We start from the raw sequence: 26,041 nt of genomic DNA, 5'->3' as shown, positions 1-26,041 counted from the left end.
TTTAATATAAGCCACTTTCATGGGTGTGAGGTGTATCTCTGATCCTCCAATTTTTTTAGTAAGGGAGCAGCAAACAATGGTCCATGGGCCAAATCCAGCAAAGCCCCCTTTTTTTGCTAATCAAGGCCTATTGAAATATAGCTACTTGTGTTTATTTATCATCCATACATAGCTACTTTTGTGTCACAGCAGCTAAGTTGAGCAGGGACATTGTATTGGGCATGGGACCTACAAGTCTAAAATATTTACTATCTAGCTCTCTAACTAAAAGGTTTGCTGCCTGTTAAGATGCTAAGCAGCACCCTTGTCAACTGTCTGCCTGCCACGCCCTAAGGGGCAATATTGACACCACATTCCATTAAGTGTAATATCTATTTAGCTCCTCCTATAAAGTCCATTGACCGCCCTCCCACCTAGCTTTTTGGTGAGGTAATTACAGTCTCTAGGCTTCTGGCAGTTAAGCCTACCATCTCTATCACTTCTCAGATGTTAATGAGCTAGTTTGTAACTGGTCTCCTTCCATCATCCCTGCAGAACTTCTTAGTGATGGTGGTGTCCCTTACCATCACCATTTTGGTGGTTTGATGAATGGAGTGTCCTCTCATGTGATATATCCTCTGGTGGGTCTTTGGGCCTTCCACAATACAACCCCCCCACCCCCAGCATATCCACTTCCTCAGCCTCTTTATTCTGTGCTGTACTGTCCGCCAGAGTGAAAGGAGGAAGGTTGGAGGGGAAGCATCCTAAACTGCCAAGCAAAGTTTCAGCAAAGTCAACAGGGAGTCCTTGAGTCAAAGTTAACCATCAGACAGTTCTTCATCTCCCAGAAGTGAACCCTGGCTAGGAACAGCCTATAGGAAGCATGCTCAGTATAAATGCAGATAGGGTCCGCACAGCCGCACGGTCACTTGGTCAGTTAAGGTCCCTGTAGTTAGAGGGATGTGAGACATGTTCTCAACGCCACAAGAGCAGCCATGAACAAAGAGTACTATGGTTGAGACAGGGCCTGCTTTAAATGCCAGTCAGCATCTTTAATAACAGGTCTGACTTGCAAGATGGCACAAGCTGCTGTTCACAATGACATCTTAGGGAGAGGAATGAGTCAGAATAAGAGGGTTGCAGGATGGACTACAAGGAGAAGGGTGACTCATGTGTGCCTCACCTCCTCTTTCCTTGCCACTGTTCCTTCAATCCAGACAGGAAAGGAGCATCTTCCCTCATTCAGAAGTAATCTCTTCCTTGATTCCCCATTCAGAGGCTGAGGCCCAGACTGAAAAAACCCAGAAACATGTAAAGCACTTACCTAGATGCTTCCACTGCAGATGGGTTGGTGCAATTATTAAGTGAGGAAAACAGCGCTCTGCAAATATGTGATACAAAGTGTGTCAGAAGGTTAATGCCAGAAGAATCTTACTGACGGAAACTGAACTGCTCAGGGTCCTCCAGTGAGAAAACCTGGTTTCTAATCTTAGCGACGTTCTTTTCACAAAGCAGTAACAATGCAGAAGAAATGGGAACTGGGTTGCTGCCTGAAGACTAGAAATGCAGGCCCAACAAGACAACATCAAACAAAGCTTTTTCAAGGTAATGGTGATGAAATGTCTCAGTACAGCTATAATGTGAATGTCCTGGCCATTCCAGAGCTGCTCATTTCACCCAGCACCTCTGCCTTGCTTTCATTTACTCCAACATCATCATCATCTCAAGGGAAGGTTTCTGATCCACACCTCATCCCATTTCAATCTCACCTGTTTCTATCAGAGAGATGTGGCGCTTCAGGGCCAGTCTAAAATTAAAACAGTCTTGCAGGAAAATCAGTTCTTACTACTAGGCAGGCTCTTCCCCAACATGGAAATTCATGCCTCCTCCACTTCTGATGTTCCAGTATTATTAGACGGGATTAAGAGAGTTAGCAGATGAAACGGTATATCCACATAATTCCCTGCCATCATTACTGTTTTATTGAAAGACTTAGAGTAAAATTCCTGAGATCTATTTCTCTCTGTTCCCAGGGTCCAAGAAAATTCCCTTGCACTGTAGTAACTATGGATTTTTCCCAGAATCAAATTCCAGCTCCATCACTTGTGCTGAGTGGTTGTGGTTTGGATACTCAGACTCAGTATGTCTCAGCTCTCCTTGTCTATAAAATGTCCTCATCTGTAAAACAGTGATAAGAACATGGAGTTACAGTGTTAACTTCCTAATGTTTCTATACAAGGTACAGTATCCAAATTTTAAGTTTGCAAATGAGCTGGAAATAAATCTGGGATTAGAAATCCAGCCAGAGATAAGAATACCTTTAAGAAATTGGATAAAACAAGGGAGAAAACCCAATAAACAATAAGAGGTATGTGGCTGACAACCGGATTGAATCCAGGTTTGATCAATATCTTCTTCCTTGAATTCCTGGATTATCAGGTATGGGGATGCATACACTCCTAAGTGATATTCTTATTGAATTAGATAATTCATATTAAAACACTTTCAAAAATGTAGCATGCAAAAACCTAAAAGGCAATATTAGATGTTTGTGGTTGCAATAAATAGGAATTTGTTAAGTTTATCTCACAAATGGGAGGGCAGATGGGTGCTATTGTAGAAAATTTATGGAAAACAGAAACCCTAGTCCAGTAATCAAATCTCACAGGAAGCCAAGAGAAGCACAGCACCCAGGTCTCAACAGCGCCTTGTTTTAGGAATCCTAAGCATTCTAAGGGTCCTGATGACCACATCTTCTTTCAGAAATACAAGTTCATGTGTCCCTACTTCTCCCCACAATTAACACAGTCTTTGTGTGTTTTCTTATTTTTCTTTCAGTTAGTATGGAGCTGATTGTCTCTATCAGATGAGGTTTCTATCACATATTCCCAAAACACTAATTGGCTAAACCAATGGAATTCTCTAAAGTCCCAATTCTCTAAAGTTCCATTGGCTAAACTAATGGAATTCTCTAAAGTTCCAGTTTTCTACCAGGTCGATTTTTCACCAATTAGTCTATGAGTTGACTATTCTTGGGTCAGGGCCCCCATCTCAGATCCTATCAACTGAGGCCCCATATGGAGGGTCAGATGAATAAAAACACTAAACCCCAGGGCCTCTGTCCACTGCAAGACTTTTGGCCTGGAGTGTTTTCCTGGAGTGAGCATGTTTGATGATGATATAATTGTAACTGGAGAAGCAGGGTGCAGGTGGGAGAGGACTTCAAGCCTACTATCAAAGTAGTAAACTCAAAACATTAGAAAAATATAGCTTTAAACCTTATCAAATGTTTCACAAATCACTTTCAAATATCACATAGGCTAAACAAAAGTTTTTATATAGAAAATCCTGATTAACAAAGTTTTAAAAAATTGAATCATCAAGAGACTCAACAACAACAAAGAAAATAATCCTGTCAAAAAATGGGCAGAAGAGCTAAAAAGAAACTTCTCTGAAGAGGAAATGCAAATGGCCAACAGGCATATGAAAAAATGTTCAACATCACTTGCAATCAGGGAAATGCAAATCAAAACTACCATGAGATACCATCTTACACCAGTGAGAATGGCACACATTAAAAAAACTAGCAACAACAAATGTTGGCGAGGGTGTGGAGAAAAAGGAACTCTTCTGTACTGTTGGTGGGAGTGCAAACTGGTCCAACCACTATGGAGAGCTGTGTGGAGATTTCTGGACCTACTAAACATAGAGCTTCCACAGGATCCAGCAATTCCACTCCTAGGTATTTACCCAAAGGACACAGAAACATCAATTCCAAAGAGCACCTGCATCCCTATGTTTATAGCAGCACTGTTTACAATAGCAAAGCTTTGGAAACAGCCCAAATGCCCAAAAATATGTCTGGATCAAGAAGATGTGGTACATATATACCATGGAATATTACTCAGCATTCAAAAAAGATAAACAGGGCCTCCCCCGTGGCGCAGCGGTTGAGCGCTTGGTTGCAAAGCTGCCCGCGGCCTCTGAGGCGCCGGTTCGATCCCCGGCTGCTCCCCGGCCACCGGAGGAGGGTCCCACATGGCACGCAGACCTCTCCTGCCGCCTGCTGCTCCCGTCAGCAGTGTACTTCGGTCCTTCTGCCTGCTCTGCTCCCCACTCTGGCTCTGGTGAATTCTCTCACCCTCCCGCGCTTCTGACTGTACCCAGTGCATGTATAAACGAAACAAACAAACAAATAAATAAATAAGTAAAAACATGCCTCTATAAAAAAAAAATAAAATAAAATAAAATAAAAAACAAAAAAGATAAACACATGCAATTTGCAGCAACATGGATGGTGCTGGAAGGGAGCATGCTCAGCGAAATAAGCCAGAAAGAAAAAGAAAAATACCAGATGGTCTCACTCATAGCAGGAATCTAGAAAACTTAAATAAGGGACCAGGAAAATGAATAACTATAAGAAAATGAAAATCAAAATCAACAAAAAACTATGAACCAGAGACACTTTCTGGGGGGTGGGGGGCTGGAGGGGAGGGATTGGGGTCAGAATGGGGCGGTTGCAATTATATGGGGGAATATAAAAATAAAATTTATTATTTAAAAAAAAAATTGAATCATCAAGACAGTACTAGAATTTGTAGTACTAGGGGAGCAAATACCACCAGATGGCAGCATTACCCCACTTGCGCTTTATCAGGCTCTGTATCTGCGCTCTGCTTGAGCGGGCTCTAAAACTGCCCACCTCTTTCTTACCGAAAGCTGTTTTTAAGAGAACTGAGCAGCCCTGATAGAGACGTTGTAAATCTAATTAGATGTGCCACCTATTTTTCTACAGTCCAGTATGCTCATTATCTCTAAGCTCATTTGAGTCCAAAGGTCTTGTAAGTAGCTATCATTTTGTAGTATGTTTAAAAATATGACTAATCACAAAAGTATTGATGACAGCTTATCCAGATTATAGGGTCCCTAGTCATGTCTGGACTGCAGGAATTTGGTCGTTTTATTGTAAAATTTTATGTCTATAATCCAGTTTGTTATTATAGCTATTTTTAATAATTGCATCTCTCTGCTATTAGATTCAATTTAATCCCAACGCTGATGGTTAGTTTTATATGGCAACTTGGCCAGACTATGGTAACTATATTATTTGGCCATATACTAGTCTAGGTGTAGCTGTGAAGGCATTTTTTAGGTAAGACTAACATTTAAAATCAGTCACAGCAGACTAAGCAGATTACCTCAATAATGTGGTGGGCCTCAATCAATCCATTGAAGGCCTTCAGAGAAAAAGACTGAAGTCACCTGAGGGAGAGAGAATTCTCTCTCCAGAACTGCCTTTAGGGTATCAACTCTTCCCTGAGTCTCCAGCCTTTTGGTCTTGATCTGCAGATTTTAGAATCACCAGCCCCTACAATCATTCTATACACACACACACACACACACACACACACACACTCCTTATTGATTCTGCCTCCCTAGATATCACTAATATGCCACCAAGGCCAGGTACTACTGTGCCAAAATTAAAAAAAAAAAAGACATTTACTTCACCTTGAGACATATGAATACATAACTTATAGTGCAAATGCTCAGACAAATGTATTATGAAATACCATGGAAACATGGTGGTTTGAAAACCATAAAGAAATGACATTTGAGTAGAAAGAAATGAATCCTGACATTAACAGGGTGAAGGAGCTAGCTTGGACAGAAGAAACCCCGTGAGCAAATTTTAAAAAAAAGCCAAAAAAAGGGCAAAATAAGCACAAACCATGCACCCCACACCCTGAGTGGATATCTGATTTCAAGATACTGTGATACAACAAACCACATTTTCTTGAGTTTCTTTCTATACTGTTAAGGGCTTTATGCGGATATCATGAAACCTCATAAACTTAAAAGTTAGAGACACTTATTATCCCAACTTTACAATTCCGGATTTAAGCAAATCTAAGACCCCAGATCAAGCAGGGATATAAACACTTCAGAGTCCACATTCCTAACCACTATATTCCTAAGGCCCTATGTACTTTAAAATATAATGGTCAAAGCAGAAAGAGACCAGGAACCTTCAGGTCTATATACACATTTTTGTTCCCCAGTATTTCCTTATGCAAAGTGTTCAATATGCCTTTTTTTTTTTTTAGGAATTTTATTTTTAAGATTTATTTATTTATTTATTTATAAAAGCACTGGGTACAGTCAGAAGCGCGGGAGGGTGAGAGAATTCACCAGAGCCAGAGCGGGGAACAGAACAGGCAGAAGGGGCCTCCCCGGTGGCGCAGCGGTTGAGCGCTGGGTTGCAAAGCTGCCCGCAGCCTCTGCAGCGCCGGTTCGATGGTTCGATCCCCAGCCACCGGGCGAGGGTCCCACATGGCGCGCAGACCTCTCCTGCCGCCCGCTGCTCCCCGCAGCAGTGTACTTCGGTCCTTCTGCCTGCTCTGCTCTCCGCTCTGGCTCTGGTGAATTCTCTCACCCTCCCGCGCTTCTGACTGTACCCAGTGCTTGTATAAATAAGTAAATAAATCTTTAAAAAAAAAAAAAAAAAAAAAAAACAGGCAGAAGGACCGAAGTACACTGCTGAGGGGAGCAGCCGGCGGCAGGAGAGGTCTGCGCGCCATGTGGGACCCTCACAGGCGGGCGGCCGGCTGGGGATTGAACCGGCATTGCAGCGGCTGCGGGCAGCTTCGCAGCCCAGTGTTCAACCACTGCACTATCAGGGGAGGCCCTCAATATACTTTTTGATTGTCTTCAGCAAAGTTCAAAAGTCAAGACTAAACTAGAAGCAAGCCGCACCCATGCAGGTGACTTTTAGCCCTGTCCTTATCCGGATTGAACATTGCAGGCCTCCTAAATAGCTTAGGAACATGTTTATGATGGAAATCAAAATGAACAGCTACAAATTTTATTTCAGTTTATGATGAAGTACCAACAGGGAGCAACTTTTCACTACTTTTATCCTAAACAGAAACCTATAAGCTTATTCAGAGTATACGAAGGATGTATATTACCTTTCTCTTCTACTTCCATTTTGGTCTTTCCTTTCCTCTTTTTTACCACCCACCACAAAGTTTACCTGTCTTTTCTTTGATTACCATTCCTTCACACTGTTTCTTTAGACTTTTTAAAAGCCTCCAGAGCTCTTTAAATCAGTAATTGAAACTGTCTCCCTTGGCTACTCCCTTCACTTTCTTAATGGCTTTACAAATAAAACTAGTCTCACCCAAAGGTTAACATTGATCTGGCTTCATACAGGCAAACACAGCTAAAGTAAGCTAGCAACAGAACAAATCTTAAATATCTGGTTAATCTGTGCAAACATATGTGAACAAACAATATTGCATAAGAACTACCTTTATCCAAAAGGAGAACCTAAGTAACATACTTTTAAAATATGTGCAGTAATGTTAGCAGGTTTAGTGATTAAGAATCATTGCTTTAGAGCATTCTTCTATATACAGATCTGATACATAGTCTCTCTTTTTTTTTTAAAGAGGCATGTTTTATTTATTTATTTGTTTGTTTGTTTGTTTTTGTTTATACATGCACTGGGTACAGTCAGAAGCACGGGAGGGTGAGAGAATTCGCCAGAGCGGGGAGCAGAGCAGGCAGAAGGACCCAAGAACACTGCTGAGGGCAGCAGCGGGCGGCAGGAGAGGTCTGCGCGCCATGTGGGACCCTCCTCTGGTGGCCGGGGAGCAGCCGGGGATTGAGCCGGCGCCACAGAGGCTGCGGGCAGCTTCGCAACCCAGCGCTCAACCGCTGCGCCACCGGGCAGGCCCCTGATACATAGTCTCTTAATATTATGTATGATATATATGTAAGCTATAAATATATGTGACTCTAACGATCTATGGGCCCAATCTTGGGAAAACATAGATATAAAAATCAGTGAAATTCAGTGAGGAATTTTTGAGAGTTCATGTCCCCTTCCTCCAAAGGTCACCCACATAAGTCTTCCATTTGGGATTCCAGGACTTCCAAAGTTAAAAAAATAAAAGACATGAACTAACTATTCTATAATTTGGAAATTTCTCTTATTTATAGGCTACATAGGCAGGGAACATTTTGAAGCACTTTTTTTTAAAGATTTGTTTATTTTTATACAAGAGCTGGGGTACAGGCCAGAGGTGCGGAAGGATGAGAGGATTCACCAGAGACAGAGCAGGAAGCAGAATAGGCAGAAGGACTGAAATACATTGCTGAGGGGAGCAGCGGGCCCAACAGGAGAGGGCTGCTTCAACATGTGGGAGTCTCGCCGGCCGGCCGGCCGGGATCGAATGCGCACTGCAGAGGCTGTGGAGAGCTTCACAGCGCTGCATTCAACCCACTGCACCACCAGGGAGGTCCATTTTTAAGCACATTCTACCAAACCACTTAAAATAGTAGCTTTTATTTTTGTCCTCAAAGAATAGTGAAGAACTTTATGAAACTGAGTTATTTCAATTATGAAACTTTATGAAACTGAGTTGATTCAATTCATTCAATTCAATCATGTAATTGAATGAAACTTTGTTTTGTTTTGTTTTGAATTTATTTATATATTTTTACAACTTTGTTCATGTTTGCTTTCTCCTCTCAGATGTTATATCCATAAAATTACCACCACCAAGATACACCTTACCGTCAGACATTTGCATTTGTTTCTTCCTGCCCATTTTGATCCCTTTCCCTCCCCGCCCCCCCCCCATGAATGTCTCAAATTTGTAGTTCACCTGCTAATTTTGTCTCTTTTTTTGGGGGGGGGGGCGGAATCCCTTATATGGTTTCCCTATGTTCTTCCTTTAAGTGAAACCATCTGATATTTTTGTTTTTCCTTCTCACTTAATTCACTGAGCATAATCCCTTCCAGCTCCATCCATTTATTCTTTTTGATTGCTTAGTAGTATTCAATTGTGTATATATACCACATCTTCTTGATCCAGTCATGTGTTCTGGGGCACTTAGATTGTTTCTATATTCTAGCTGTTGTAAATAGTGCTGCAATGAACATAGGAGTGCAAGTTTCCTTTTGAATTAATATTTTTGTGTCCTTTGGGTAGATTTCTAGAAGAGGAGTTGCTGGGTCATATGGTAGATCCATTTTTAGTAATTTGAGGGTTCTCCACACAGCTTTCCATAGCGGTTAGACCAGTCTTCATTCCCATTGGCAATGTAAAAGGGTTCCTTTTTCTCCCCATCCTCGCCAGCATTTGTTGTTGTTAGATTTTTAATATGGGCCATTCTTACTTGAACAAAACTTTCTATCACTTTTCTGAAAATGATGAGTGGACCCAGCCATATTATGACAAAATCTAAAGAGAACTTTAGGAGGAAGATGACAATTAGGGGAAAAAAAGAAGTGGAATTTTTGAAATAACATTCATGTAAGGAACTATACAGTGCAAAGTACACAACAATGTTTGCTAAATTACATTGGATAATTCAGGGACCTTTTTTATTACATATATAAAAAGTAGTCCTCATTGACAAACTCAAAATAGAAAGGTATGAGGTTGTATAACTCACATTATTTACAAACTGTATCTACCCAAAAACTCACTGAGGACACATCTACATTACATTCAATGTCTGCATATTTACATGATATATACTGCAAAATAAACACAAAGCTAATATCTATCATTTTAGTTTAGTACCTATGCAATGTAATTTCAAAACAAAGGCAATCTTTTCCAACCAAAAACCAAAATTCTCCTAAGTATAAATTCATATTTCGTGCAAAAAAACAGCAAGACTAATTAAAGAGGTACCATTCAAGTTTAGTTAGTGAGATATATTTACTTGCTACTGAAATACAAATACAGTTTTAGATTTTAATTACAAGGTAATAGTACTTCTGATTTACAAGTGACCTAAAAATAGTGGATGCTAATATATATATATACCTGACATTTTAAAAAAAATTTTCAAAACTTAAATAATCCAACTATAAAAGTACATGTGTGCCTTCCCATTCATTCACTAAGCATGATTTTAACACAGGTCACCAAAATTCAATTAATTAACTAGATTTCTATTTCAGTCTTAAATCTGACTTTATATCAAAAGCAGCAGCTCAGAATTTATTTCAAAGATTAATCCCAAGGTTACTAAACAGCTTTTAAACTAGTTCACTCCTGATAAATATGAATCACTAGATAGTTTAAACACTGCGGGTCCTTGCATCAGAGTAATCCTGGAAACTCTAAAATTTTCATGCATCTCCCAACCCAGAACTAATGAGTATGAAACTTACAGAATGTCTGCAATTTTTAAAGTTCCCAGATGATGATATATGCTGCTTAATGTGGGAACCTCTGACCTAAACAACTAATGTAGCATCATTTTAGAGAGCATTAGAATCAATTGGGAAAAACTGGCAGAGAAAAACATGTTTGCTTCAGTAGATTTAGTGGTGTCCAAGAACCAGCATTTTATTTATTTTATGTTTTTTTTTTAAGATTTATCTATCTATCTATTTATTTATTTATTTATCTATTTATTTATTTATTTATTTATGTAAGAACCGGGTACAGGCCAGATGCACGGGAAGGTGAGAGGATTCACCAGAGACAGAGTGGGGAACAAAACAGGCAGACTGACGAAATACACTGCTGAGGAGAGCAGCGGGCGAGACAGGAGAGGTCTGTCGCACCGTGTGGGACCCTCGCCGGCCGGCTGGGATCGAACTGATGCTGCAGAGGCTGTGGACAGCTTCACAGCACTGCGCTCAACCACCTGCACCAATGGGGGAGGCCCCAGGAACCAGCATTTTAAATAACCATTGTAGTTGGTTCACAAACCACTCTGAGAAGAAACGGGCAGTCTCTGTCAGGTTATGAATACATTCAGCAGTTTAGATGATATTGTCCTATAAGCCCTAATGAATCCTGCCCTAGGCAGTTTTAGCTAGTGTTTCAGGGCAACACTTAGCCTTTCTAAGTAAAATACACTTATATTCTTAAATGTAAGTTCAAGGTCAAGTGAACTGTGAGAATCATCATTCATTAAAGAAGGGAAAGGCTTTCAAAGAAACTATTTAAACCTATTTAAAACACTCTAGTTCTCAGCACTCAAATCTAAAGCCTTCTTCTTCATTAATTAGCCTGATATGTGATCAGAGGTAGTAATTACAGCTTACCAAAAATGTAATGTGGATTATAAAAGATACATATTCTAATCATACACTTTTATAGGTTCTATACAGTCTCTATATAATAGAGATTAGAGACCACTTGGATATTAAGTAACACCAAAACAGTGAATAATATTCTCCCAATTTTGAACAATTAAACATTATAACATTTCCCTCACATAAGTGTCTACATATAATACTGGAGAGAAAAATACAGAAAACACAAAAGTTATCATGCTGCCTCTCTTGTGAAGAAGCTAACTAATTTTCCATCATTCCTGTCATTAACTATAAAACAGGTGTTTGGTATAGATCATTCTACTTTAAGAATTTTTTTAAAGCACATAAAAAGTCACCACATGTAAAGCCACAAAGGAAATCAGAGGGCACACACAACTTGTGCTTAGACCTTCCATGCGGAAAGTTGGGTTCATTATCATATTGAATTAACAACTGCATCTCAGTGTGTTAATTACTACTACCAATTATCACAAATATTTAAGCATATTTGAATGTGTGAATTCCACCTCCCCATCAAACTTTAGGGATATGTATATTCTACCTTGAACCCAAAAGCTACAGAAGCACTAAACAGCAACCACAATGCTAGGGAGCAGAGCACACAGTTAGTGGACCAGACATCTTGTTTACCTATCTTGTGTCTAAAATGCTACTATTTCCCACATACACACTTTTCTATGATGCATATAACACCTCTTTGTCAGGGGCACATGGGATAAAATAGTTGGCATTTCTTTTTAACCAAGCAATGAAAAGGCAATTGCCAAAATCCAGCAATGCATTACCAAAAAGGCAAGGGATTTCATAAAATACAAAACTGAAACTTTTAAATTCACTTAAGAAGCTAAAATTTTCATGCTAATTTTTAACCAGAGTCCAGACTATTAAAAACAATCAAAACATTATACAGTTTATAGAGTCAAGGCCAAAATAATGAAATTAAGCAAAACACAAAGTGAAATAATTACATATAAATACCCAAATCAAATGATATTTAGAAAAAAGTCTCTTTAAAGGCTGAAATGAAGACACAGAGATACAGGACTCCAGGGAAAAGAATTTAAAACACACACAATAGTATAAGGCACTACCTTCACTTTAGTCTACACTCATGTTGTCTTAAGGATGTGGGAGAAGGGAAGAAAACACAACCTTTCATGTCCTTTTAGCTGGTTTGGCAGTTAACTGCTTTTCTCTTTCCAATTCCTTCTCTCGTTGCTGCTCCCTTTCCAATTCTTCCTTTTGCCTCTTCTGTTGCAGCTTAAGTGCTCTTTTCTATGTCAAAGAAATTCCAAAACCAAGAAAACAATCAAGGGTTATACATTATGGCCTAATTTAAAAGTAATAGTGCTTTGATCTGTGGTAATGAATGCAATTTAATACATTTCATATTTAACTTTTAAATTAAAGTTGTCTTTAAATTTTGATACAAGAAAAAAAGTTACTCCAAACTCTTATTTAAGTGAGAATTACAGTTACATATTCAGAGAGTATGAGCCTACTAGTCCAACTCTTCATAGAAAAAGCCCACAATACAACTAAAAAGTATATGTTTTACAAGAAAAAATGTACCAGGAATTAAATGTGTTATTGTATATGGATATATAAGTCAGAAAACACATACTGGGAAAAAAAAAAAAAAAAAAAAGACCATTAAACTTCTAATTTTATGGAGAATATAAAAAGATTTCAACTCACTTTTAACTTTGATGTCTTTTCATGAAGCATCAACATCTCTTTTCTTATATTCACCAACTTGGCATGATAGTGTTTAGCTTCAGTGAACTTAACATGGAGAAAGTAAATAAAAAGTCAAGTTAAAATAGACAGGAATAGGGCCTCCCCAGTGGCGCAGCGGTTGAGTGCTGGGTTGCGAAGCTGCCCGCAGCCTCTGTGGCGCCGGTTCGATCCCCAGCTGCTCCCAGTCCACCGGAGGAGGGTCCCACATGGCGCGCAGACCTCTCCTGCCGCCCGCTGCTCCCCTCAGCAGTGTACTTCGGTCCTTCTGCCTGCTCTGCTCCCCACTCTGGCTCTGGTGAATTCTCTCACCCTCCCGCGCTTCTGACTGTACCCAGTGATTGTATGTAAAAACAAATAAACAAACAAATAAATAAATAAATCTTTTAAAAAAAAATAAATAAATAAATAAATAAAATAGACAGGAATATCAAAATGAATAAACAAGTCAATGCCTAAATTACAGTTCATTCTTCCTAAACTGGTCAAACTTTTTATTTATTTATTTTTTGAAGATTTATCTATTTATTTATTTTTGAGGATTTATTTATTTATTTATACAATAACCAGAGTACAGGCCAGATTCGCAGGAGGGTGAGAGGATTCACCAGAGACAGAGCAGGGAACAGAACAGGCCGACTGATGAAATACACCGCTAAGGGGGGCAGCGGGCAAGACAGGAGAGGTCTGCTGCACCATGTGGGACCCTCGTTGGCCAGCTGGGATCGAACTGGCGCTGCAGACAGCTTCACAGCACTGCGCTCAACCACCTGTGCCACCAGGGAAGGTCCTGAAGATTTATTTATTTATGCATACAAGAAATGGGGTACAGGCCAGAGGTGTGGAGGGTGAGAGGATTCACCAGAGAAAAAGTAGGGAACAGAACAGGCAGCTTGACTGAAATACACTGCTGAAGGGAGCAGCGGGAGAGTCAGGAGAGGTCTACTGGGCCATGTGGGTTGCTCCCTGGCTAGCTGGGGATTGAACTCGTGCTGCAGTGGCTACGGAGAGGTTCACAGGTTGCATCTTAACCCCTTGTGCCACCAGGGAGGCCCTGGTCAAACTTTTTAAAACCTTAATTATATCTACATTTTAATTTCAAAATTCAAATTTAATTTAAATCATTAGTGGAATTTTAAAACACCTGATTTAGTTTAGCTTGATCAAAAAGTTATTAAACAAAGAGCAGATATTTATATTATATACAAATAAAGTAAAATACATTTTGCTTTAAAAACATGCAAAATAATATCCTAGAATTTCAGAAAGACTATCCAAGAATGCAATCGTCAATTTCACGTAAGAAAAATAAAACACTATCTACTGCCTTCACAAGGCAGACACTGCGCTAGCGTCGACAGGACGGTTTTAGTGTAGTGCCTGCCCATCAGGAAAAGCCAAATTTTGGGCAGAGAGACCTGCAAGGACAAATGTGGTCATGTTCCTTGGGCTTTTGCAATCAGACTAAGCAGAACCACCTCTGTGAAGATACTTTTCTTACCGGAATGATAAGGTCAGTTTCATCTCACTCAGAGATGGGAGAGAATAAAGGACCTGATTCTCAGGCAAATTAACAAAAAGAGAAGATAAGGCAACAAAAATGAGGGAAGTATCAGTAATGAGGTTAGCACCCTAATGTAGCCAGAAGTCAAGGCAGTCTGATGAGCTCCAGAGCTCACAGACTCTCTTTCTCTGGGCCTTTTAGTTTTCAGTTCCTGGATGATATCTCTCTTGGGCTAAGGCAAGAAGAAAGAGGAAGACTTAGTTTCTACTCTACCCCTTTAGACTAAAGCAATTGTACTGCATTTGCCTGGTTCATTCAGTCATCATTCATTCACTCAGCAAGTTTAACATGACCTCAGTGAGGAAGGAAAATATTCAGAGTTACTATGCCCACTTTCTTCACAAGTCAAGAAATACTGAGGTAATGACTTTAATTACCATAGGCCTCTGCCTAATGCTAGAGAAGATGAACATTTGTTTTTCATTGTTATAAAATATTAAAAAGCCACATCTACCATTTTTGAGATACATTTGAAAGTCCACAAAATCATGCAAACCAAGCTACTTCAAATATTTAAGAGAAAGGTAGCCACAAGTCCCTTATTTTTTAAAATTTATTTATTTATTTGTTTATACAAGCACTCAGTACAGTCAGAAGCGCGGGAGGGTGAAAGAATTCACCAGAGCCAGAGCGGGGAACAGAACAGGCAGACTGATGAAATACACTGCTGAGGAGAGCAACGGGCGTGGCAGGAAAGGTCTGTCGCGCAATGTGGGACCCTCACCGGTGGCCGGGGATCGAACAGGCACTGCAGAGGCTGCAGGCAGCTTCGCAGCCCAGCGCTCAACCGCTGCGCCACCAGGGGAGGCCCACAAGTTCCTTATTTTTGTTAATTCCCTGCATCTTAAAATAGATTATCAGTTCCTCTCATCGAAAAGCTATAGAGCTTCTGATGAAATTCATCTATTGTCATTTATACTGAAAGATGCAACTGATCATCCTCAAAGAGTCTGTTTCAGCATTAATTTGTTGTGGCATTACAAGTATGCCATACAATAAAAGAAAATGCTAATAGTAAAAAAACATGTAATTATGGGCCTCCCTGGTGGCACAAGGGGTTAAGATGCAACCTGTGAGGCTGTCTTCAGCCACTGCAGCACAAATTCGATCCTCCGGCCAGCCAGGGAGCAACCCATATGGCGCAGCAGACCTCTCCTGGCTCGCCTGCTACTCCTCTCAGCAGTGTTTCAGTCAGTCTGACTGTTCTGTTCCCCACTCTGTCTCTGGTGAGTCCTCTCACCCCCCACACCCCAGGCCAGTACCCCAGCTCTTGTATGCATAAATAAATAAATCTTTAAAAAAAAAAACCAAAAACATGTAATTGATAGCTAAAGAGAGGTACACTTTCCTTAAGGGGAAAAATAGTACCACAAAAGTTTCTTACTTTTAATTCTCCTTTATAAGTCTTTAATTATGACATCATTCCAGACTTTGATAAGTAAATTCAATTTCCTATAACAAGTTCAATAATGGTGGTTCTAGTAATTTAAATCAAGGTTTCCTGTTAAAAGATAAATTCTAAAATTTAGCAGCAAGAGGAAAAGATCCTAAATTTAGCAGCGGGAGGATAAACCTAGCTATTTCTAAAACAAGCTATCATTAACCTACACAATTAAATCATACTTACCAAAGCATTAATATCCAACATAGAATGACATTCTTTAAATTTTGAAATCTCTTGTTCCAGTGTGTCTAATAATATAACTTGGTTCTGTCTGAAACAAAGTACACATCGAAAATAAACTATACATACTTGTAAGTGTTGGTTCATTAAAAGGACTCACATTCATCCTGGTCATGTTAAAGGCTAAAAGTTAAGGTGGAAATTTATTAACTCTCCAAGGGTTATCTGGTTTAGCATAATCTTTTTAAAAATAATATTCCAAAGCTACATTTGGTAACTAAATTTACCTTTTGTTCTTGCTTAAATTTCAGATTCTAAAAACTAGTCATACCATTTAACATTATTTTTAGCAGCTCTCTGTATTATCCTAAAGGTTTTTTAGATGGTCTTGCCCAAGAAACTCAAAAACAATAAATCGCATTCCTGTAAGAAAACTGAGGAACACTAATCTTTCAAATTGGAGTTGGAAAAGATAATAAGTCAAAAGGGAAAGATAAGAAGATGAAAAAAACAGTACCAGGATTCACAATCCTTGCCAATAACCAGTTGTGTGATCTTGGAGATTTAGAGGTTCTTTTAGGCCTACCTTTCTTCATTTATAAAATGAGAATGTCAGACCAGATGTCTAAGGTTCCTTATTAAAATTCTGATTCAAAGAGAAGCCAAATTCTTTAATAGTCTCTCCAGATCATGCTTGTATCTCAGGAATAACAGAAACCAATAGGTCACCCAGTTGAATATTTTAGAGAATACTACATACAAAGAAAAATAAGATGCAGTTTGCTTCTATAATTATGCTAAACAGAGAATAGTGACAGGAAAAAAAAATAGCTCTGAAGAAACTAAAAGGCAGCTCCAACATCACCATCCAGCACTGAATTAGGCATATCTCACATATCACAAGTCTGACCCCTCAGCTCTCACTGAAGACAACAGAAAGTGAAATAAAGGATGAAAGGAAAACCCAACAAGCCAATACTTCAAGATAAGCAGGACAGCAAAACAGACTTTTATAATGGAAAACAATAGAGAAAAATCAACAAAACCCAAAGATGGTTCTTCAACAGATCAGTAAAATCAATAAACCTCTAGTCATATCAGCAAAGGAAAAAAAGAGGACATGAATGCTAATATAATTTATAGAGTCATCACTACTGATCCTACAGACACTAAGAGAATAATAAAGGGATGCTTCCAACAATTCTGTCCACAAATTTGATAACTTAGATAGAAATGACTAGTTTCTTGAAAGACACAAATTTAGCACAGATAATCTAAGCAGGTCTATCTTTCTTAGGGGAGTAAAATCAATAAGTAAAAATGTCCCAGAAACAAAAGTGCCAGGGCTTGAAGGTTTCACTGGTGATTTCTACCAAATATTTAAGGCAGCAATACACCAATTTCCATAATCTCTTCCAGAAAACAAAAGCAAAGGAAATACCTCCTAAATCATTCTCTTAGACCAGCATTACCCTAAAACCAGACCCAGATTAAGACATTACAAGAAAGGAAAACTACAGACCAATCAATATCTTTCATGAAAACAGATGTAAAAATCTATGTTGTATAATTATGAATTTGTCTGATCTTTAGCCCAGATTCCCGGCATGGCACTGCTAAAATCCTCTGAATTTCCCAAATAACATATGTATCTTTGTTATTTATACGTCATTTGGCTCACACTTTATGCTAATGGGGTCCCCTAAAGCTTTAGAACACAGATGGCTCACGTCACCAGCTTTGAGAATTGGAGTTTCGAGCCCACCTTTATAAGCCTATACTGCAGGGAAGGGAGGAGTCTGGAAACTGAGTTAAATTACATGAGTTAAATTACATGACCAATGACCCAATTAATTAGTCCTACATAATGAAACACCAATAACTCTGGACACCAAAGACCAGTGGCGCTTTGAGGATGGTGAACACATCAGTGTACCATGAAGGTGATATACCCTAATTGCACTAGAAGAGGTCACAGAAGTTCTAGGGTTGGGACATTTCCAGACTTTCCCCTCTGTCTCTTCATTCTCTTTATTTGGCCAGGGCTGATGTGTGTTCGTGATAATAAAACTGTAATTGTAAGTAATAGCTTTCATGATCCATAAATCTAATAAGTTCCAGAGAATATTTAGCTATAATATAATGGGACAGAAATAACTAAGCTTTCTTTCCCTTCAAGTTTTGTATAATCTGTAGTAAATATGCTGGGCATGATTATGAAGTCTTGATGCAATATCTGAATGATCCACTGAGAAAAACCTGTTTTCTTAGAAGGTCCAAGGCTGGACTGCCTCAGGGAGCTTCACTGAGGCTACTCACAATTATACTTCCCTCGCTAATTTTAGGATCTGGATCCCAAAACCTCTTTTTCTTTTTCCCAATGTTGTTATAATGACAAATTCATATAAAAAATAATCATTTCCTATATATAAAGCTAAAATTTGTACTTGGTTTTCCTTGCCCATTATTGGTAAATTTATTAGTTTACTAATTATTATTAAACCCATTATTAGTAAACAAAGTAAACTTAATTTCTATCTAACCATTACTTTCTCCACCTTTGTAGTCCTGTTTCTCAATAGTAATCTTAATGAAGATTAAACTGTTGGATGACAGTCAGGATTAGAACCCACGTGCCTTGCATTCCAGTGCTCTATTCCCTACATCTATTAATCATGAAATTTGTGGATAAAAGAGGAAAAGCAGCAGCTACCAGGAAATATTTTTTTTACCTTTCCCTGAAATTTGCTTATTACCTTTTCTTAACACTCAAGAAACATAACAACTGCTTATTCATCATATTCAACTGTTACTTCTACCACTACCTATGAAATCTTTTTGAAGTTATTTAGCCTCTCTGAAGCTCAGTTTCCTCAATTGTAAAAGGGTATAATACCGGATATTTCATAAAGCAGGTGCCATGATTAATTGAGATATGTTTGTACTCAAGTCCCTTTTCATATTCAGATTGCTATGTACCCCTCCACTCCCAGTTGATATCACTAAGATCTATCCAATTTCATTAACTGTTATAAAATATTATACACTTATACAGTAAAGTATGACTATGCCAAAGAGGAAATGATTGCATCTATGCTTTTTGCTAGCTCACGTGAGTTCCTGGAGGGCTTGTTTTGATCTCTGCAGATCTGGCAGGTAGTGAGAAAGCAATCCTTCTGCGAGTTGCTCCACAGCTTTGTCTTCTACAGTCAAGTCCTCTATTAGCCCTTCATCTGGAGAAGTGTCTCTTAAACCTGTCCCCAAGGAAAAAATCAAATTTAGGAAGCTTTTAAATTGACACAGGCGAAAGAGAGCAGAAGGTAGGGAGAGGAGACTGGCAGTGGGATTCAGAGCACATATACTGTAGGTATCCTTCTTTTCTTTTTTTAACTGTTTTTACCTTCTGAACTTCCTCTAAAAAACAGGTTAGAAGCACTCAAAAAATGTTTTTAAGCTACTAGTGAAAGGTAAAATCTAGGTTAAAAAAATTAACATATGCAAAATTCTGTATGTTTGTATATTTTTCAGACCAGAGGACTTGTAGTTTTCAGTAACTGAAAGAGTCTGAAGCTTAAAAGTGGGAAAATGAAATGAATAAAAGCAAGAATTCCTGATTTTCAAAAGCATGGAAAAGTTATATATGTTTTAAAATGCAATGCTTAAAAATATATTTCCTAGTCCTATGGTAGAATGTGGGTCCATATTTTGCATAGTTTGATACATTATTTACATGTTAAAAGTGGGTTGTCTAACAATTTCGGTCTTAGAAAATGTGTCTAAAAGTACGGTCACATTATCACTGCAGTCTAAAAGCACTCTTTTTAAAAGCTAATATTAAACTCTGACACAATTCTCCTCAATCACCATCTTATAATAATCAGTGACAGCAAGTTAGATCATTATATATACTATACTTACTGGGACATTTTTCTTATAGCTGATTCCAAGTACATACAGTTTTAGCACAAATTTAAATTTTGATAAGATTAAGGAAAACAAGAAGCTGTCATATTCAAACTTTCAGTGATCAAAATAAAATAGTATAACTTTCACCTGGTTCCTGAGAAACATATTAACAAACTCTGAAAGAAACACCTGCTGTACATATATACTACATACTAGATTCTGAGATTACAACAATAAATTAGGAACTCCTCTAAAACTGCTCAATACAAGGAAATCACAAAATGTGAAAAGTACCATTAGGCTGAAAAGTAAAATTATTCCTTTCTCATTTTCTCACTCCATAATCACTCTGGAGTTTCTTACACAACCTTCAAGAAAGTGTCCTGGGTGGTAGTGGGGCAGGGGAATTAAAAAAAAAATCTTTTCATACCCATGCATAAATCCTGTTTTTATCACATAAATTAATATTCATACTGTTCTGTAACTTTTCTCTTACATACCTTAGCTATATGTCCACATATAGCTGAGGATCTACTGTATTTTCAACAGAACAGAATTCTACCATATTGCATTCAACCAGTCCCTATTATTATGAATTTTATGTATCTTATCCCTCTCCCCCAAATTCATTTGTTGAAGACCTAACCTCCAAAGGTTAGGAGGTTAGGGAGGTGGGGCTTGGGGAATTAGGTTTAGCTAAGGTCATGGAGGGGGAATCACCAGGATGAGATCAGCATCCTTAAAGGAAGAGGAAGAGAAACCGAAAGTGCTCTCCCTCTACATGTGAAGCACAGATAGAAAACACGCAGCTGCAAAACAGGAAGACGGTCCTCACTAGAAACCTACTCTGTTGACAACAAGATCTTGGATTTCCCAACATCCATAACTGGGACAAAAGTCCTTTGCTTAAACAGCCCAAACTATCATACTTGTGTTTTAACAGCCTGAGTGTATACAAAGACACTCATGACTTATATTTTCATATTTTGTTACTTCAAAGAGTGCTACAATGAGCTTCCTTGGTTGTCTTTGCATATTCACGTCCCTGTTTCTGTAGCATAAATTCCTATAAGGACATATAGCTTAAGTATTTTTTACAGACATTGCAAAACTGCCTTCCTAAAAGATGGCACAAATATACAGTCCCCTGTAGCAATTTGTGAGGGTTACTATTTCCATGTATAAGAATCCTAAGACGGGAGTGAATGTAATATGGGTAAAGGAAACAGTAGCAGAAAGGTGGAAACAGAGGATTGTTCTGGAAAGAGAAGGTAACTTGGGGTATCTAAAACAAGCAGCATATATAATAGTGAGGTATAAGACCACCTACTCAAACTATGAGAACTTCTGAATGCCAAGCTAATAGGTTTGGACCTTTGTTTACTAAGCAATAAGAAGCCATCTAGAGTATCTAGTCAAGGAAGTGACATGATTGGAAATTTTTCTTGGGGTACTGATAGGACAGCAGTGACACAGCTGTGGAAGAGTAAGAGACTGGAGATGGAGGACCAGCCGTACAACTGTTAACAGTGAAAACAGGAAGGGGAGATGAAAGTTGTATAGTATAATACTTTAGGCTAAACAGAAGTAGGAAGCAAGAGAAGAAGAGTGAAGAATAATTCTAAAGTTTCAAGTGAAAGTGACTTGGCACCATTCAGGATCAGACATCTGCTTTTATTTATATACCTGTTCTATGTGAGAGAAGTGCAAAACCACCAGTCAAAATAATCTGCAAGCAGATGGAGGAGCAAGTAAGAACTAAGAGAGGGGCCCAAGCTGCACAAACATCCAAGGAAATTCTATTCATAGAAGCAGTTTATGAAGGTGTGAAAAGAGGCAGATCATAGAGAAATTACATAACCAAGAAAGGGGCTGAAAGTAGTATTTTGAGGTAACCCCTATATCTCTGGAACAGGAAGCACATCCAAAGCGGTGCAGCTTCTCTCATCTCTTCTCACATCTTCATCTGAAGCACAGAAATCAGACACAGCTTTGCGTAACTGTTTTCTCAATTCTCCCGAAGGATGGTGCAATAACAGTCCATTCTAGATACACAGCAAGTCAAGTCATTCCATGGATGCTTTAGGGCATTAGGGCTTAACTTGCACCTGCAACTGGGGCTGAGAAAGACAACTGGAGGCACAGGGGTGCAGTACTGTCACGAAGCATGACAGCATTTCCCGAGTTACTGGTCAATAACATTGGACACATCAATTACCTGAATTACCAATTACCAATCAACCTGCTGACAAACTCACCCTCAACCACTGACGTATAAGAAATAACTAACGATGTGCAGGGGCCAACATACAACCTCATCAGGCCTCCAGCCGCACCCTAACACCGCTTCCCTTGCAGACCACCTTTCCCGCCCGCTGCGCTCGGCAGGAGGCGCGCGCGGTCCCCCAATTCCGCGCGGGGGGGCAGAGCCGGAGCTGCTCCACGCAGTTTATTCCCTCGGGGCAGCCCCTGAGACCTCCTCCCCTCCTCGGGTCACGTACCCGGCGTCGGCTCCCCGGCTCCCCGGCCGTCGGGGGACCCAGCCAGGGCCCCGTGGGGGGAAGGAGGCCGAGGGACACTCATGTCCCCCGCGCCCGCCCGGAACAGGGAAGGGGCTGTCGTGCGGACCGCAGGGGGTAAGACGAATGCGCAGAGCGACACCAACGCCGAGCCGGACACAAGCGGTGGTCGCACGCGGAAGTGACGGAAGCGGAAGACCGGGGGCTCGTCGCGTCGCACGTGACGTCGGGCCCACCTCCCGGCTTTCTGCTCCGCCCACCACTTCCCCGCCCCGCCCACGCTCCCGGCGCTCCGCGGATTCCGCGCTGACGTCGCAGTCTGCGACGCCGAGTCTGTAGACGGGGCCGTGCGGGGCTCGCGCGCCTGCGACCTGCCCGCGGAAGCGGGGGAGAGGAGGGGGAAGGGCGGCGACTGGAAGCGGGGGACGGGAGCGCCCTTTGCTGGGCGTGGGCGACAGTCAGACTTTGTTCTCTCATTATCCACATCATACTGCCTTTTCTCCCCCTGCTTCTACTGTCACACCACCTTCCTTCCGTCTCTGATTTCCCTACCTCCCTTCCTATAGGAAACCTCATGATTATACTGAGCTCACCAACGTAACCCAGGATAATCCCTACCTCAGCGTCCTTAACTTAAACCACATCCACAGAATTGCTTTTGACATGTAAGGTTACATTCACAGATTTTGGGGAATTAAAAGTAGACATCTTTGAGGGCCATTATTTGGCCTGCCACAGATGTGCAATGGTGCAAGTGCACAATTGGAAAGTAAGTAGAGAAATTTAAAAACTTAATAGAGGAAATGAATTTAAGCCATATCTTGAAGGACAGGAAAAAAAACATGATATGCAGAGAAAAACTAGTAAAACCTACCAACAGGGGGAAAAAAAAAAAGACAACACTACAAGTAGCAAAAGTATCCTTCAGAATTAAGGACCTAGAGGTGCTATTTTTGGGGAGAAGACAAGCATAACAACAATTAAGTGGTTACTGAAAAAAAACCTAATGGAGAAAGATGTGCATGGTCTTTTAGACTAATAGGCTAATGCAAAATCTTCATAGAATCCTGAAGAAGTTAATCCAAAGAAACAATACCCAGAAAGAGTTAAACGCTGTATATATTTATTAAAAAAAAAAAGGGAGACTGAGGTCTTTGGGTTTATTTTGCTAGTCAAGAGCAAGCAGGCAGGAAAGAGATACAAGTAAAGAAAAAAATGTTAATACGTAAATATTTTCTATTCTTTTTATTGATAAGGGCAGTTTATTTTTAGAATGAGCTACTATTGGGCAAAATCTACTCCCCATGTGACCTACTTCCCTCACAGGTTTTTCTTCCTTCTTTCCCTTTTTCTGATTCATCCTTTTTCAAAAACATACGAAGGAAAGTGGAGAAAGGGCAAAAAAGATTTGAATGAGAAAGATATAGGAGCTGCGGAGCGAAGAGATGAGAAAAGGAAAAGTGCACAGAGAAAGATGTTATAGCCCAGACCTTTTGCATCTAATGAACTAGCATGTCGAAATTTCCAACATACTCACATAGGATGATGAGCCTGCAAAATAATAATTAGGAATGGGCCTCCCCTGGTGGCACAGTGGTTGAGCGCTGGGCTGCGAAGCTGCCCACAGCCTCTGCAGCACGGGTTCGATCCCCGGCCACCGATGAGTGTCCCACGTGGAGCTACAGACCTCTCCTGCTGTGCCCGCTGCTCCCCTCAGCAGTATGTTTCGTCAGTCTGCCTGTTCTGCTCCCCACTCTGGCTCTAGTGGATTCTCTCACCCTCCCACTCTTCTGACTGTACCCAGTGCTTGTATAAATAAATCTTAAAAAAAAATAATAAGTAGGAATAAGCAATAATAAAATAATAATAGGGCCTCCCCGGTGGCGCAGAGGTTGAGCGCTGGGTTGCGAAGCTGCCCGCAGCCTCTGCAGCGCCGGTTCGATCCCCGGCTGCTCCCCAGCCACTGGAGGAGGGTCCCACATGGCGCGCAGACCTCTCCTGCCGCCCGCTGCTCCCCTCAGCAGTGTACTTCGGTCCTTCTGCCTGTTCTGCATCCTGCTCTGGCTTTGGTGAATTCTCTCACCCTCCCGCGCTTCTGACTGTACCCAGTGCATGTATAAACAAACAAACAAACAAATAAATAAATAAAACATGCCTCTATAAAAAAAATAATAATAAAAAGGAAAGAAGTGAACTAAATGTAGAAAATCAGGTAAGTTGATAAAACATTTTACCATTTTGCCTATGATTAACCAATCTAAAATGACAGTTTCTCGGGCAATTTTAACCACTTTTTCTCTTCTTATATTTCCATGAGAAATATTCCTTCACATAGTGAATTGTTAGCATACTTGCACCCAATGCAACACTGCTGCACTTTCCATCATTCTTTCCTTGTATTATGTAAAAAAATATATTTTTACAGGGTTTGTTTCACCAAAAAGTTGGTAAAATACAGGCAGAGGTCAAAAGCAATGATATTTGAAATGTTTAAAATATATTTTTAGAGCAGTTGCAGATTCACAGAAAAACTGAGAGAAAGATGCAGAAAAGCCCTATATGCTTCCTCCACATGCATAACCTCCCCCACTATCAGCATTTGCACTAAAGTGGTGCAATTGTTATTAACTTAGAATCTATGTTGCCATGTCATCACCCATAGTTACATTAGGGCTTGCTCTTTGTTTTGTAGATTCTGTGGGTCTAAAAAAATGTATGATGACATGTATGCAACACTACAGTGACAAAGAGTAGTTTCACTGTCCAAAAATTTCTTTGTGCACTACCTATTCATCCTTCTCTCCCCATTGATTTTTTTATCTGTAGTTTTGCCTTTTCCAGAATATCATATATTTGTAATCATATAGTATGTAGCCTTTTCATATTGACTTATTCACTTAGTAATGTGCATTTAAGATTCCCTCATGTCTTTTTGTGACCTGATGGCTTATTATTTATTTTTTTTTTTTTTGGAGGGGCCAGTCTGATGTACTACAGTTTATTTATTCTCCCACTAATGAAGGACATCTTGGTTGTTTAAAAGTATTATCAATTATGAATAAAGTTGCTTTAGACATTCACGTGCAGGTGTTTGTGTGGATGTAAGTTTTCAACTCCTTTGGGTAAAGACCTTGGAGCATGACTGCTGGATCACACGGTAACAGTATGTTTAGTTTTGTAAGAAACCATCAGACTTTCTTCCAAAGTGGATCTGCCATTTTTTGCATCCTAACCAGCAGTGAATGAAAGTTCCTGTTGCTCCATTTCTTTACCAAATAGGTCTGCAGCAGTATCTCATAGTTGTTTTAATTTGTATTTCACGGTAACATATTAGGTGGCATATCTTTTCATATGCTTGTTTGCCAGCTCTGTATCTTCTTTGGTGAAATATCTGTTCAAATCTTTGCCCCCCCCCCTTTTTTTTCATGAAGTCCAATTTATTAAGTTTTTCCCCTTTTGTTGCTTGTGCTCTTGGTGTCACACCAAAGTATCCATTGCCAAACCCAGTCTTTTCAAAAGAAACCACAATAAGATCCTTCTTCCTCAACTGTTTTAGTAATATTTTAATCGAAACATTGATCTTTTGTGGTTTTTTTTATCTAGCTTTATTACTG

The 26,041-nt window shown here is 39.7% G+C and overlaps 1 protein-coding gene across 3 annotated transcripts; it reads right to left on the bottom strand.

Annotated features, from left to right (window-relative positions):
• Positions 1–1,779: 1,779 nt before the first annotated feature.
• BLOC1S6 (biogenesis of lysosomal organelles complex 1 subunit 6) lies at positions 1,780–22,607 on the bottom strand. Of its 3 annotated transcripts, none has more exons than XM_054701199.1 (6): positions 22,410–22,607; positions 19,115–19,256; positions 16,006–16,093; positions 12,776–12,862; positions 12,230–12,352; positions 1,780–2,157 (listed from the first exon to the last, which is right to left on the bottom strand). In XM_054701199.1, the coding sequence occupies exons 1-5, from the start codon at positions 22,489–22,491 to the stop codon at positions 12,233–12,235; spliced, it is 519 nt and encodes a 172-aa protein (XP_054557174.1). In that variant the 5' UTR covers positions 22,492–22,607; the 3' UTR covers positions 1,780–2,157; positions 12,230–12,232. The 3 variants fall into 3 exon arrangements, with proteins under 3 accessions (XP_054557174.1, XP_054557178.1, XP_037358311.1); XM_054701203.1 differs by lacking the exon at positions 1,780–2,157 and adding an exon at positions 7,983–9,243; XM_037502414.2 differs by lacking the exon at positions 1,780–2,157 and having other exon boundaries at positions 9,250–12,352.
• Between the last annotated feature and the right edge of the window lie 3,434 nt (positions 22,608–26,041).

The sequence above is a fragment of the Talpa occidentalis genome, unplaced genomic scaffold (assembly GCF_014898055.3).
Source record: "Talpa occidentalis isolate TD23 unplaced genomic scaffold, MPIMG_talOcc4v2.1 talOcc4.11, whole genome shotgun sequence".
Classification (NCBI taxonomy): Eukaryota; Metazoa; Chordata; class Mammalia; order Eulipotyphla; family Talpidae; genus Talpa; species Talpa occidentalis.
Note: the sequence above shows the minus strand (reverse complement) of the source record. Positions and strands in the feature narration are given on the sequence as shown.

Excerpts from the sequence above, each read along its gene's own strand:
- BLOC1S6 (XM_054701199.1), bottom strand. The coding sequence starts at position 22,491 with ATGAGTGTCCCTCGGCCTCCTTCCCCCCACGGGGCCCTGGCTGGGTCC. Across the intron at positions 19,257-22,409 it reads AGCCGGGGAGCCGACGCCGG|GTTTAAGAGACACTTCTCCA; the intron begins GTACGTGACCCG and ends CCTTGGGGACAG. Across the intron at positions 12,353-12,775 it reads AAAAGACATCAAAGTTAAAA|AAAAGAGCACTTAAGCTGCA; the intron begins GTGAGTTGAAAT and ends TCTTTGACATAG.